The sequence below is a fragment of the Dacryopinax primogenitus genome (genome assembly GCF_000292625.1).
Source record: "Dacryopinax primogenitus strain DJM-731 SS1 chromosome Unknown DACRYscaffold_13, whole genome shotgun sequence".
Lineage (NCBI taxonomy): Eukaryota > Fungi > Basidiomycota > Dacrymycetes > Dacrymycetales > Dacrymycetaceae > Dacryopinax > Dacryopinax primogenitus.
In genome coordinates, this window is record NW_024467210.1 from 790212 (window position 1) to 801144 (window position 10933).

At 53.1% G+C, this 10933-nt stretch overlaps 5 protein-coding genes across 5 annotated transcripts; 4 read left to right on the forward strand and 1 right to left on the reverse strand.

Annotated features, from left to right (window-relative positions):
- Positions 1-1943: 1943 nt before the first annotated feature.
- On the forward strand, positions 1944-2818 carry DACRYDRAFT_100934 (uncharacterized protein). Its single transcript, XM_040767502.1, has 4 exons — positions 1944-2297; positions 2351-2494; positions 2539-2688; positions 2741-2818. The coding sequence occupies exons 1-4, from the start codon at positions 1980-1982 to the stop codon at positions 2747-2749; spliced, it is 621 nt and encodes a 206-aa protein (XP_040627300.1). The 5' UTR covers positions 1944-1979; the 3' UTR covers positions 2750-2818.
- An 80-nt stretch (positions 2819-2898) lies between these two features.
- DACRYDRAFT_23294 (uncharacterized protein) lies at positions 2899-4434 on the forward strand. The gene has a single exon (XM_040773195.1). The coding sequence runs from the start codon at positions 3051-3053 to the stop codon at positions 4209-4211; it is 1161 nt and encodes a 386-aa protein (XP_040627301.1). The 5' UTR covers positions 2899-3050; the 3' UTR covers positions 4212-4434.
- A 1180-nt stretch (positions 4435-5614) lies between these two features.
- DACRYDRAFT_100935 (uncharacterized protein) lies at positions 5615-6453 on the forward strand. Its single transcript, XM_040767503.1, has 4 exons — positions 5615-5905; positions 5988-6197; positions 6243-6293; positions 6342-6453. The coding sequence occupies exons 1-4, from the start codon at positions 5626-5628 to the stop codon at positions 6443-6445; spliced, it is 645 nt and encodes a 214-aa protein (XP_040627302.1). The 5' UTR covers positions 5615-5625; the 3' UTR covers positions 6446-6453.
- A 1925-nt stretch (positions 6454-8378) lies between these two features.
- Positions 8379-9696, forward strand: DACRYDRAFT_54630 (GroES-like protein; the record flags this gene model as incomplete). The annotated part of the gene is made up of 7 exons (XM_040775277.1): positions 8379-8491; positions 8543-8766; positions 8816-8878; positions 8926-9000; positions 9045-9106; positions 9153-9263; positions 9310-9696. 7 exons carry the CDS (start codon positions 8379-8381, stop codon positions 9694-9696), a joined length of 1035 nt encoding a protein of 344 aa, XP_040627303.1.
- Positions 9697-9821: 125 nt separating this feature from the next.
- On the reverse strand, positions 9822-10774 carry DACRYDRAFT_23295 (uncharacterized protein). Its single transcript, XM_040773196.1, has 2 exons — positions 10630-10774; positions 9822-10580 (listed from the first exon to the last, which is right to left on the reverse strand). Exons 1-2 carry the CDS (start codon positions 10640-10642, stop codon positions 10321-10323), a joined length of 273 nt encoding a protein of 90 aa, XP_040627304.1. The 5' UTR covers positions 10643-10774; the 3' UTR covers positions 9822-10320.
- Positions 10775-10933: the final 159 nt, after the last annotated feature.

The following is a 10933-nucleotide window of genomic DNA, read 5'->3' on the forward strand; positions in this document are numbered from 1 at the left end:
ATGGAGATGAAACGCACAGACACAGATGAGGGGTACTGGTTCCCGGGTTTGGTTAGTGAGTCGGATGGTAAGAGATAGAGATAGACGGACTGAAATCACACATGCTTGGATGTAGTGGATGTGTTGGATTGTAAGGATGTAAGTACAGAAATGTGTTGTTGTTGTCGAGAGGTGAGTGGGTAGCGCAGTTGAGGGGTTACCCGTATGTGGGTAGGGATATTTTGCCGCGTCTGCCGCGCAGGACGGGCTACTCTATACCCGGCCGGTCAACACACAATTCTCACTCACTATTCAATATTGCTTGGAAAGTAGTTTGGTAAACAGAACAATAACATTGGCATCCCCTGTTTGTTTGTTTTTGTTGTTGTTGTTTCTTTAAAATCTTGAAAACTTCACCAAATCAAGCAATCCGCGGGCGCGGCTCACGTGATCTAGTTGCGCGGCGTTTCACCCACTTAGAATGGGATCTCTGCACAGTGAACTCCTGAACAGCGCGGCACCCATCGGTGCGGGGTCCTTGCCCTTTTTGTAATGACATCAAAATAACTTGTTACTTTCCAATATAATAATCAACAATTTGCCCACACATCTGGAGTCCCTGTCTGCATTGGAACATTGCACTATATTATTACTTTCTACTCAAATAATCAGCGGCTTATTGATATCAACACTCGACATCTGCCCAATTGGGACCCTGACGCGGCCACGCGAGGCTCAGCGCGGCAATATTCCTCCCAGCCCCTCAATTAGCCCCGCATTTGTTAGGGTCCATGCATCGCTCTTGTTTGGTCATCTCTCCAGATTTTTCAACAATACAGGCAGGATCGACAAGCTGTTGTCCACCCCTCCTCACCCTCTGCGAACTCTAACACACTCATGACACGTCCCCACCCCTCCTGATCCCAGCGGCCCCAGTATCTAATATAACCAGACGACCGCACGGAGCGAGACGGAGAAGGAGAAGAATGGAAGGATGAAGGAAGAGGGTCATACCGTAGTGGTGGAGGATACCAGCATCGTCACTCTTCGTCGGAATGGAACATCGACTCTCGCTCCGATTGTCGCCGATCCTGTGGTCGAGCTGCCCAGAAAGGCGCCATGGGAGCTGGATCACGCCTGACAGCAGACGGTGCGGTGCGGGATGGTCGGGATGGTCGGGATGGGCCAATCGGACCAGCCTGAGACTGCGTTCAACGTGCACGTGCTCGAAGGTGAAGCCAACGACGGAGCCGAGCGGTTCCCACGTCCAGGCCGGTGGGATTGGGCTTCCAATGGGAGCCGCGGAAACCAAGCTCCGAAGAACGAATGGAGGCTCAGGACATTATCAGGGAATGTACGGGTTTGCGCTAAACGTACCTTCGTCAGCGGGCGTCTTCAGTTGCAGCATCACAGCACAGCAGACAGCACAGTGCCAATATCCGCAACTATTCCTGGGTGACGTAAGAAGAGCTAGCGGGCGCCAATCTGGGTTCTTCCCTACCTCTGCACGGAGCGGACGAAGATCATGATGGCCTCCTGCCAAGCCCCACGACATGGCCCACTCACCCTGCTACTTAACACGTCAGGTGATATTGGCAATCACAGGCTTTGCGTCAACATCAGTGGATGATGGGCTGTCCTAGGCGCTGGCTGGGTCGTTCGAGATAGACGAGCAGATCGCTGCGAACAACTGATGCGCTACGCATCGCTGGCACGTCACAATCATGCTATTTATAAGAATCAGCAACCTTGAAATCTTACACGCCCCCTTGGGGTCGTTCCAACTGATGGACTGCCAATCGATCCTGTAAACCCGGGAGTGGAAGCACGGCAACCCGTTTGCCTCGGTTGGAGGACTTGTATAAAGGACAGCCAAGGCTCGCGGTCGTTCCCGCTCGTGACGTCTCTTCTCGGTACGGATCAATCTACAACTCTTCTCCACTCAAGCTACTTGCCTGTCCCATACCGCAGACATCCGCATCCCCTGAAGAGGAACTGAGATGGAGAAGGAGGACGGATCAGAACGTCTCCGTCTGACAGGGGTTACTCCCACGTCGCCTTCATTCAGACACGATCCATCTGCAGAAGAAGGCCGAGAGGCTCACTCTGCACGAGGTGTCAGGATCAGGACTATCGCCACACTGGCCTTCCTTCCTGTCCTGCTAGCTATAGCGCTGCTCCTCGTGTTCGCTCTGTGGTTCTTTACCCGCTCAACGACCACCGTGGAGCAAGTTTGGCAGCATGGCGTGTTTCTCCTGAATGAAGGAGATGATGGACAGGAGTCGAACATGACCGGGTTGACGATCTCTTCCATTCTGGTGAGCAATGTTTGCCAATCAGCTAAAGTTGCGCCGATATGACCTTCCGACAGAGTCAAGCCATCTCTCTCGTTTCTCCTTGGGTTCTTTCGTTGTTCGCCTACCGCATCGCCGTCCTCTGGACGCGAGACATACAGCGACACCACTATTGCGACCGCAGGGCGCGTCGGCGGGTCCTTCCTAACCCATACGAGCATGTACATCACTTTCCCTCCACGGTGCGCTGACTGACGATGTCAAGATATGGCTTGCTTGTGTCGCTCCTCTCGTCACCAAACCTGATCACGTTTGGCACTGTCAGTCGCCAGCTGTTCATCCGAGGACGACCTCGCCTTCTTGTTGTGGCTGCCCTTTTCTCTTTCTACGTGTTTTCTATCTCCCATGCCGTCGCGTGAGTCATTTGCTATTCAGCGAACGGCCCGTCATCGTCTGACACCTATCAGCCTATGTGATCTGTGGCTCCACACAAGCAGCAGATCGATGCTTATCAACACCTCCATCCCAGTCACCATTCATCTTCCGTACGGCCTACAATTCAACGATACGCTCTGTCCTGGCGGACCTATCAGCGGAGCATTCCTCGGCGAGGGCACAACACAACTGCCTTGCCAATGTACTCCCGGCATCTGGGGTAAGCCGATATTCACAAACCTTAGTCTGGCACAGTACGGCTTTCTCATCTCAGCCAATTCCTCCGCGCTTCTCCCAACTGCAAGGCTGCCAATAGTGCAGACTTTGGCGCACGAGGATGATATGGCTGTTGCTGTTCCGGCTGTGATCGACCCTAGCTACAGTTTTTCCCTCCGCACTTTCGGCGTCCAACCGGTCTGCAAGGCCTTCACGACAGGCTGCAACCTCGTCAAAAACCCGGGGCCATGGGGAGACCAAACGCTGAACTGCAGTGGTGCTGGCTATCCTCAGCTGCCATATTCCCCATTCAATGCGACAGTCGATGCCACCGCGACCTCCGCTTCGGAAAACAGCTGGATCTTCGGCCTTGCGGACAACGTCTTGGGCGTCGGAGACACCCAAGCAACGTCATTTACCCCAGAAGACTATACGAACCCGGCCCAATTTCTCTTGCAGCTGGCCTGGATAGGGTTTGGCCCCAACGACCAGCCCTCCTGTGACGCAATCACAGAATGGCCCGAACCAGAAGCATTGGATCATCCCGACGGAGTCGTTTTCTCCTCTTCAGCCCTAGCAGTGTTCGCCGACTGCAATCTCACATGGTATAACATCACGCTTCGCTCATCTGACGGGCTGTACAACGTCACCGACAAGGAGCTAAGCGACACCCTATTCGTCTCAGTCCTTGGCGCGCCCCTCCTCTATCAACTCCCGGCACAGCATCTCGCCAGCTATCTCCAGTCCGTCGCGCTGACGCAGAACGATAGTCTGAACCTTATGGTCCTCCTTGCTGCGGAGCTTGGACGTCAGGCAATGAGTTTCGCAGCCGGCTTTCTCATTCCGGACGATAGCTACGACGAGGAACTGATAAAAGCTCGACTCTTTGGACAGTATCCAGTCGCACCTGTCTGCGTCATAATCGTCCTGCTGGCCGTCTTCATCCTCGCCACCATCCTCGTCGGTTTGTGGGTTATCCTCGACTCTCATACGCCTCTTGTATCTCCGACAGTCACCGAACACCCAAGTGCCGGCATCAACAAGGGCGATCCCACATTGGCCGAACTTGCTCACCTCCGCCTCACCAAATCAACCGCGCAAATATTGAACACCACTTCCGACCCAGAACCGTCCTTCCAAACAGAGGTATCGAAGCTGTTTGGCCCCGGAGGACGAAGCCTTGCGGGTGGAGTTGGCATCGGAGTAGTGCACCGACAAGGGTTCCGTGCAGTGGAAGTGTACAATTTGGATCATGAGCTAGATAGCAAGGATGCTGAATCATCGTAGTCTATTGAGGGCGATCGGCACAGCGGACTCGACACCAGCTCTTTGTCCGTCAGTGGAGCCCCCTCCCTGCTTCCACCGCACATCGAAGAACTCGGGTAGAGAAAAAACTGTCTCCGAAGGGTCTGATTGCCCAAGGAAACCATCACTGTATCTGTATCCCAGAGTCATAGAGCTGCTATATGGATTCAATGCCGGTGCGCGGACAGGTGCGACATGTGTCCGCATTTAGGCGTCACCCTCCATGAAGTTCGCAGGTGGTAATCGAAAGTATCAATACCGAGCTGTACTGTGCGCATGTTGCCGTCTTGAATTTGATCGTCTCTCGCAGCCCGTACGGTCCGTTTAGAATGGCAATGTAAAGGTGAGGCGGTGTGTGCACTTATGATGCGGCCTCCGGTAATTTGTGGCGATCGTCACCGATTTTTTGGTCGACGGGATCATGCTGGGCACGGCATAGCGAAACACGGATCTATGATACCCTGGTTATACGCAACTACTTCTTTATCTCCACAGTCAGTGAGCAGATTGAGGAAGGTGGAACAATGCCGAAAGAAAATTTTGTGAACTTCCGGAGCTTCGAAATCTTGCCGGAGGCGGGCGAGCTTGTGTCTCCGCCTCCTAGTCGATAAACATCTTCGCCTCACGCAATAGGCGTTCGCAGTAGAAGATGTCTCCCACCTTGACGATATGAGCTCGTAGCCATCGCAGGAACCCTGACAGATTGTCGCCGAGTCGCCACTATGTACTAGAGAATCGAGTCGTACGTCGCCTGCTACTTGCAGATCCGGGTTGTGCATGTCCCGGAGGCCCTCAGGTGAATAACATGAGGCGCCGAGGCAAGAACAATCTGATGTGCCGTGCGTCTGACGGTTCTTGTCTTCTATGTGCTTCGTTCCTTTGCAGTGAAGAGCAGGTGTTGTTTCCGAAGCCGACCACGACAGGTAGATAAGGATCGCCGGCAGGGGCTGTGGTCTTGGGCACGAAGAGAGTTCGTTTGTCAGAGCGTCACGAAGGACGGGGACCATTCTGTCGGACCAAACCATTGCTACACCAGAATATGGGACTAGAAGTGGCCGTGTTGTCACAATAGCTGTGCGTCAAGGTATAGACGTGAACCGGCAGGGGTGCGACTGGTCCGGAACGTAGACCTGTCGCGAAACTGTCTTCCGTTTGTCGAGTAGCTCCTTCACCGTCTACGAGGGGAGCGAGGGTTTTCTCTGGTAGAAGATTGCCGATTGTGCCGATTGTGCCAGTGAAAAGTTCGAGGCACATACAGAAGACGGGTGGCCTGCGCAGACACTGGTTTGCAAAGGTCAGGTCAGCTGGGACCCCTAATATCGCAATCAGAGGGACGCACTCTCACGCCGCCTCAGTATTGGTGGCCCTTCCCATTCTGCCTCCATAACTCATCCTCATGTCATTCCTTCCGGACACCAACACTGCAGCTCCTGACCTAGGGCGAGGGCGCGGCCGTGGTCGAGGGACAAATCGAGGCAAGGCCCTCCGCGCGCGAGGGCGTCGCGCCCTCCGAGCAGCAGATTGGAGGGGTACAGCGTCTGGCAGGGGAGAAGAAGAGGCAGACGAGGAGCGGGAGGAAAGAGAGGCTTTCATGGCTCGCTTTGAGAGTCGAGAGCTGGGCAGTAATTTGGCGCGATACGAGGAATCGAAGGAAGCAGATGAGAAAGAGGAAGCAGGTGTGTGTGTCTGCACATATTCGGTTCGTCTACTCATGTCTGATGTCGCCGATTGCCTTTTTCCTGACCGATACGGGATCAGAGGAGGTGGACTTGACTGCATTCATCGAACGGCAGCGGCTGGGAGATGGCAAGGTCGCTGAGGAAGGGGGGGAAGAAGGTATCGACGAATCGTTGGCACATGTCCCTACAGGACAGAGTAAGAATGGAAAAGTGAAAGCAGGCGTCATAACGTGGGATGAGGAGATGGAAGAGATGTGGAGGGAGAACAGAAAGGCCGAGGCTGTACGAGGTATGTTCTCCATTCCTACCATTGTATTATGCTAACAAGGTCCAGATCTGAAAACGCGATTCAAGGGCAGTAAGCGGCGTGAATCGGGACGCAGAGGTACGCTATTATGTTCACTTATGTACTGGTGAGCTGATTTCCAGAAAGGCGCTCGCGGGGACCCAGCATGGGCACTAGAGGGGACCGAGTGTGTCGAGCAAGAGGGATGCAAGCACGACGATGAACATTTCCTGGACGATCTCATAAGCTAGCTGGCTCCACTGCGGGGGAAAATTTGGTATGGGACCTGTGCAAGATGGGGATACATCATGAACTCTGATGTCAAGTCTTGTTCTGTCAATGATGTGGGGCGCAGCTTGATTTGCTACTCAATATAACCTTTGCTGCTCACAACTTCCGCCTTCTGTAAACCGAGATGACAGATCAGTCAGTACAAAGTTGTGACGGTTCCCTACAAAATGGAAGAAATCCTGATCGGCAGTCCCAATTGGCCGTCCTGTCCCCCATGCTTAGCCAGTTCGTGCCATCTGGGTATTGGACTGACACTATCGATACGCGATCATACAAACACAAGCAGTGGGTCCTGAATCACCTTATCGACACTGGCCACATCTAGTATCAGAATATACTCATGCATGTTCTGAAGGGTCTCTAGCGCCTGCGTTCTAACATCACTATTGTCATTGAACATCAACTGAAATCGTTCAACGCCATTCCCAGCACAGATCATGTATAAACAGTGTTGTACGTGCGGCTTTGATCTGCGCCGTGCCATCGAGACCAAAGTCGGGCGACGGTTTGAGTATATTTCGGCCCATTCTACGAGGTCAAGGAAACATGACTGAGGGACAGTTCCTCCCTCCTCGGAGATAATATTGGTCCCACAATCCTCCGGAGGCAGTATATCTACACTCATCGCTTGAGTCAACCTGCCACAATGCATGCACTTCACCACTTACGCACATCCTCTGTGGCCCCGCAGGTGGTACTGGACAACATAAAACATATTGAACGAAGTGGAACTGCGAACTGTGACTTGCCTATCATTCGACTTCGAGGACTACAAATCCAACCCTTTCAGACATCTGGGTCTGCCCATAGTGCTGATTGAAGGGCAGGCGCCTCCTCCGGGATTCTTTCCACAGAGTTTCATCGAATCTGAACCAATCCTGTCATCCGATTTCTTTGCGCTCCCGGAGCTGAGTTCTGAGAACGTCGAAAATCTGACTAGCGTCGGCTTTGATCATGATGGAGATGGAGAAGCGGGTATATGCAGCTATCGAGCACTGCTGAATGGCGCCGCGGTGTTTATGAAAGTAGTGCGCTTACTGTTTCATACTGTAACGTTGAGATGTAAGCTGATCGTCTTACAGTACCCTTTACCTGCGGCAGAAGAGAACTTCGACAACGAGAAGGCCGCTTACACCGCATTTCTCAATGCATACGATATCTGGTCCACGTGCATACCCAGGTGTTATGGCTGGGGCAAGTTTTCCAATCCCGCCTTTAACAACGGTCTTCTTCGAGACATGGAAGAGGGCGAGTACGCCATCATTGTGATGGAATACATTAAGGGCTTGGCGACTCAACCAAAAAAACAGGTCTTTGGCGCTGTAGGCGCTGCAGGCCTTGACTGCCGCACACCTAGCCCGGGTTGTTCACATGCACATCAAACGCGAGTGCTTTCTCATCCGCGAAGATGACGAGAAAGAAATTCATGGCGACTCAGCTGAACGCAGCACTGATACGTGTAACGAGAAGGGTTCGGTGGTTGTAATCGATTTTGATTGTGGGGGGAACTCTTCCCAAATCGGCCAAAAGGAGTGGTTGTTCGGGGACGAGTTGATGACTGTGTGGCAGTTCCTTTTCACGGTTTGGTGAAGCCTCGCTGCTCTAACCAAGAGCCTGAGGGACGGCTAAGCACCGTTCGAAGGCTTCTCCAATAAGTGTATTGTTACGGCTGCTATTTTATACATTTGTCTCTAAACACTGCCTCTGGTTGTGTGCAGTCTCTAATAATCACCGCGTGTGGGATGACGGCTTTCATACGGCCTGTTGAACTAAGGGAGCTCACAGAGATGCAGCGAACAACTGCAAATACATAACCCTTCAATATTCCCATGTACCTACCCTCTCCTCCCTCCAACCATGTCGACCACCATCCTATCTTCCATCCCGTCAACAATGCGTGGCCTCCAGATAGTCGAGTTTGGCAAGCCCTACGTGTTGAATGAGCATATTCCCGTGCCTGTCCCGGGCAAAGGAGAGATATTGATCAAGATTGCCGTCGCTGGATAGTACGCCTTTCTCTGCGAGTACTTCTCTCACTCATGATTATACCTCCTCAGCTGTCACACCGAAACAATGGTCCTCCGGGGCGATTTTGCCGCTCTAATCCCCTGGGACCCCCTACCCCAAATCCCATCGCACGAAGCAGCAGGCTACATCGCCGCCATCGGCCCAGGCGTGTCCGACAACTGGAACGTGGGGCAGAGGGTCGCATGCTTGAATTATAGGGGATGGTGTGGTACATGCGAGGACTGCGGGAAGGGAATGCAGCTGTATTGTGATAGTGCGTCTTTGCTCCGACGTGGAGAGCGGAAAGAGATTGACAGGCATAGATCTCAAGAGTAACGGCACGACGGTGGATGGCGCGATGGCGGAGTATATGCTCGCAGACCCAGGTCCGCCCTTCCCTCCATGACCGCACACCACTCATACATCCATGCAGGCAGCACCCTCATTCTCCCCGACAACGTACCTTTCGAGAAAGCTGCGCCGCTCATGTGCGCCGGCGCAACCATCTGTGCGTCCTTCGTCCGTATCACAGGAGACGGCTGATAGTGCCAGACTCGGGTGTAAAGCGCGCGGGCCTCAAGGCGGGGCAGGTGATGGCCATCGTTGGCGTTGGCGTGCGTTCCTTTGTCCTCGTGTGAACGCCAGCTGACCCTTCCGCAGGCGCTCGGGCACCTAGGCGTGCAGTTCGCCAAGTGCTTGGGGTACAAGGTCGTTGCAGTTGATGCGAGGGAAGCACCATTAGAGCTTGTGAGACGGTTGAAACATCCCCCTGTGGGTTCATCTCATCACTCAAAATCCCGGCTCATCCAAAGCCTAGGACATCACGATCAATTCCACCGAGGGGTACAAAGGGGCGCTCGCCAAGATCCCTTGGCCTATCGACGCAACGCTCGTTGCAACCGACGCTATCCCCGCGTACGACTTCGGGCTCGAGATCACGCGCAAGCACGGCCTGTTCGTCGACGTTGGCCAGCCGTTCGACCCCATACCTGTACATTACAGGCACTTGATATGGAGGAACATTCAAGTGGTGGGCGTCAGTTTAGGTACGATGGAGAACACGCGCGAAATGGTCCAGCTGTTTGCGGACAATGATCTCGAGTGCAGTACGCGGGTGTATGCGATGGAGGAGATCGAGAAGCTTATCGAGGACACGCACGATAGGAACATGGCAGGCAAGATGGTTGTTAAGATATCGGATTGAACATGATCCAAGGGTTGAATGCACAAAATTTTAATAGTTTTTCAAATCTTTTAGGCTCTAGTTTAGCACCTACAGTAGAAATAGCTGGAACTTGGGTATATGTAATTGATAATAGTAACTAGCTTGGCAATGAAGAATCGTGACTGATCTCGATAATGTTTCCCCGGGAATGGCGGAACAGCTTGCCCGAGAACAATAAAAGGCAGGATTCCGACGAGACAGCAGAAAGTGCGCACAGCAGGCGGGTGTGCCGCACAGGAAGAATTAGATAACCAGAATAATCACCGCGGCTGGTAACAGACAAGAAAGGCCTGCTTCTGAGGTTGAGCAAGGATGATGTGATCGAGGAATAACAAGTCACAGCATCACCTGATTGGCAGCTTGGGCCACAGCATCCCACAGGACAGAGGTAACCACACCCCGGTTACTGCGGCGCAATCAATTATCTTGGGAAGCTATGTTGTTGCCCAGTCTTCGCGATTAGGGCGGACGGTCCACAGCGCCTTGCAGTGCTCCCAATAGGACGGCGTCCAACCCCAATCAACGACCGCCAAACGTGCGGCTTCTCCGACCACTACTGGCGTGCCGTTCCCCGCTTTATTCCAAGCCCAGGTCAACGTCCACTCAGCCCTCGCCGAATGCGGCCATGCTACCCAAAGCCCCTCTCCCCCTCCTCAGCTTGGGCGACGACACAGTAAGGTTTGCTGGGTGCAGGTCGCAGTGGGTAAGCTGGATCGAATCTTGATCCCTTTTGAAGGGTGATGCTCTCCATCTTCGAGGTGAAAGTCCGTAAAATAGTCGTGAAAGGCGGGGGAGCGACATAAATGGACCAGGGGGCGTGCAGAACGACTGAAAGACGATGTTGTTTCGCTTGCCGCTTCCTCCTAGACGATGGTTTACAATGGTCTGACAAGAGTGGAATGCTCTGCTTACCGACATATTGCATACCTATATCAAACGCAAGGGTGAGAGGCGTGTCATCACGTCGCGCAGTTCGCACACAGTCATCTTCCTTGATCCCCCCGGCACCTGCTTGCTCTCCTTCCTTCACTCTCTTGATTCTTGCTTATGTCAAAGAAGTCGATCAGCGTGGACTTGACTGCTGCGCTTCAAGGACATCTGAAATCAAAAGACGACCGTCGGGCATTTGCAGTGCACACACTGCTCCAGGCACTGGATGGTATCACTGGGATATTAAGAAGGGTCAGATATAATCATGTTACATATATATATATAT

Excerpts from the sequence above, each read along its gene's own strand:
- DACRYDRAFT_100934 (XM_040767502.1), top strand. The coding sequence starts at position 1,980 with ATGGAGAAGGAGGACGGATCAGAACGTCTCCGTCTGACAGGGGTTACT. Across the intron at positions 2,298-2,350 it reads TGACGATCTCTTCCATTCTG|AGTCAAGCCATCTCTCTCGT; the intron begins GTGAGCAATGTT and ends ACCTTCCGACAG. Across the intron at positions 2,495-2,538 it reads TTCCTAACCCATACGAGCAT|ATATGGCTTGCTTGTGTCGC; the intron begins GTACATCACTTT and ends GACGATGTCAAG.
- DACRYDRAFT_23294 (XM_040773195.1), top strand. The coding sequence starts at position 3,051 with ATGGCTGTTGCTGTTCCGGCTGTGATCGACCCTAGCTACAGTTTTTCC.
- DACRYDRAFT_100935 (XM_040767503.1), top strand. The coding sequence starts at position 5,626 with ATGTCATTCCTTCCGGACACCAACACTGCAGCTCCTGACCTAGGGCGA. Across the intron at positions 5,906-5,987 it reads AGATGAGAAAGAGGAAGCAG|AGGAGGTGGACTTGACTGCA; the intron begins GTGTGTGTGTCT and ends ATACGGGATCAG. Across the intron at positions 6,198-6,242 it reads AAAGGCCGAGGCTGTACGAG|ATCTGAAAACGCGATTCAAG; the intron begins GTATGTTCTCCA and ends AACAAGGTCCAG.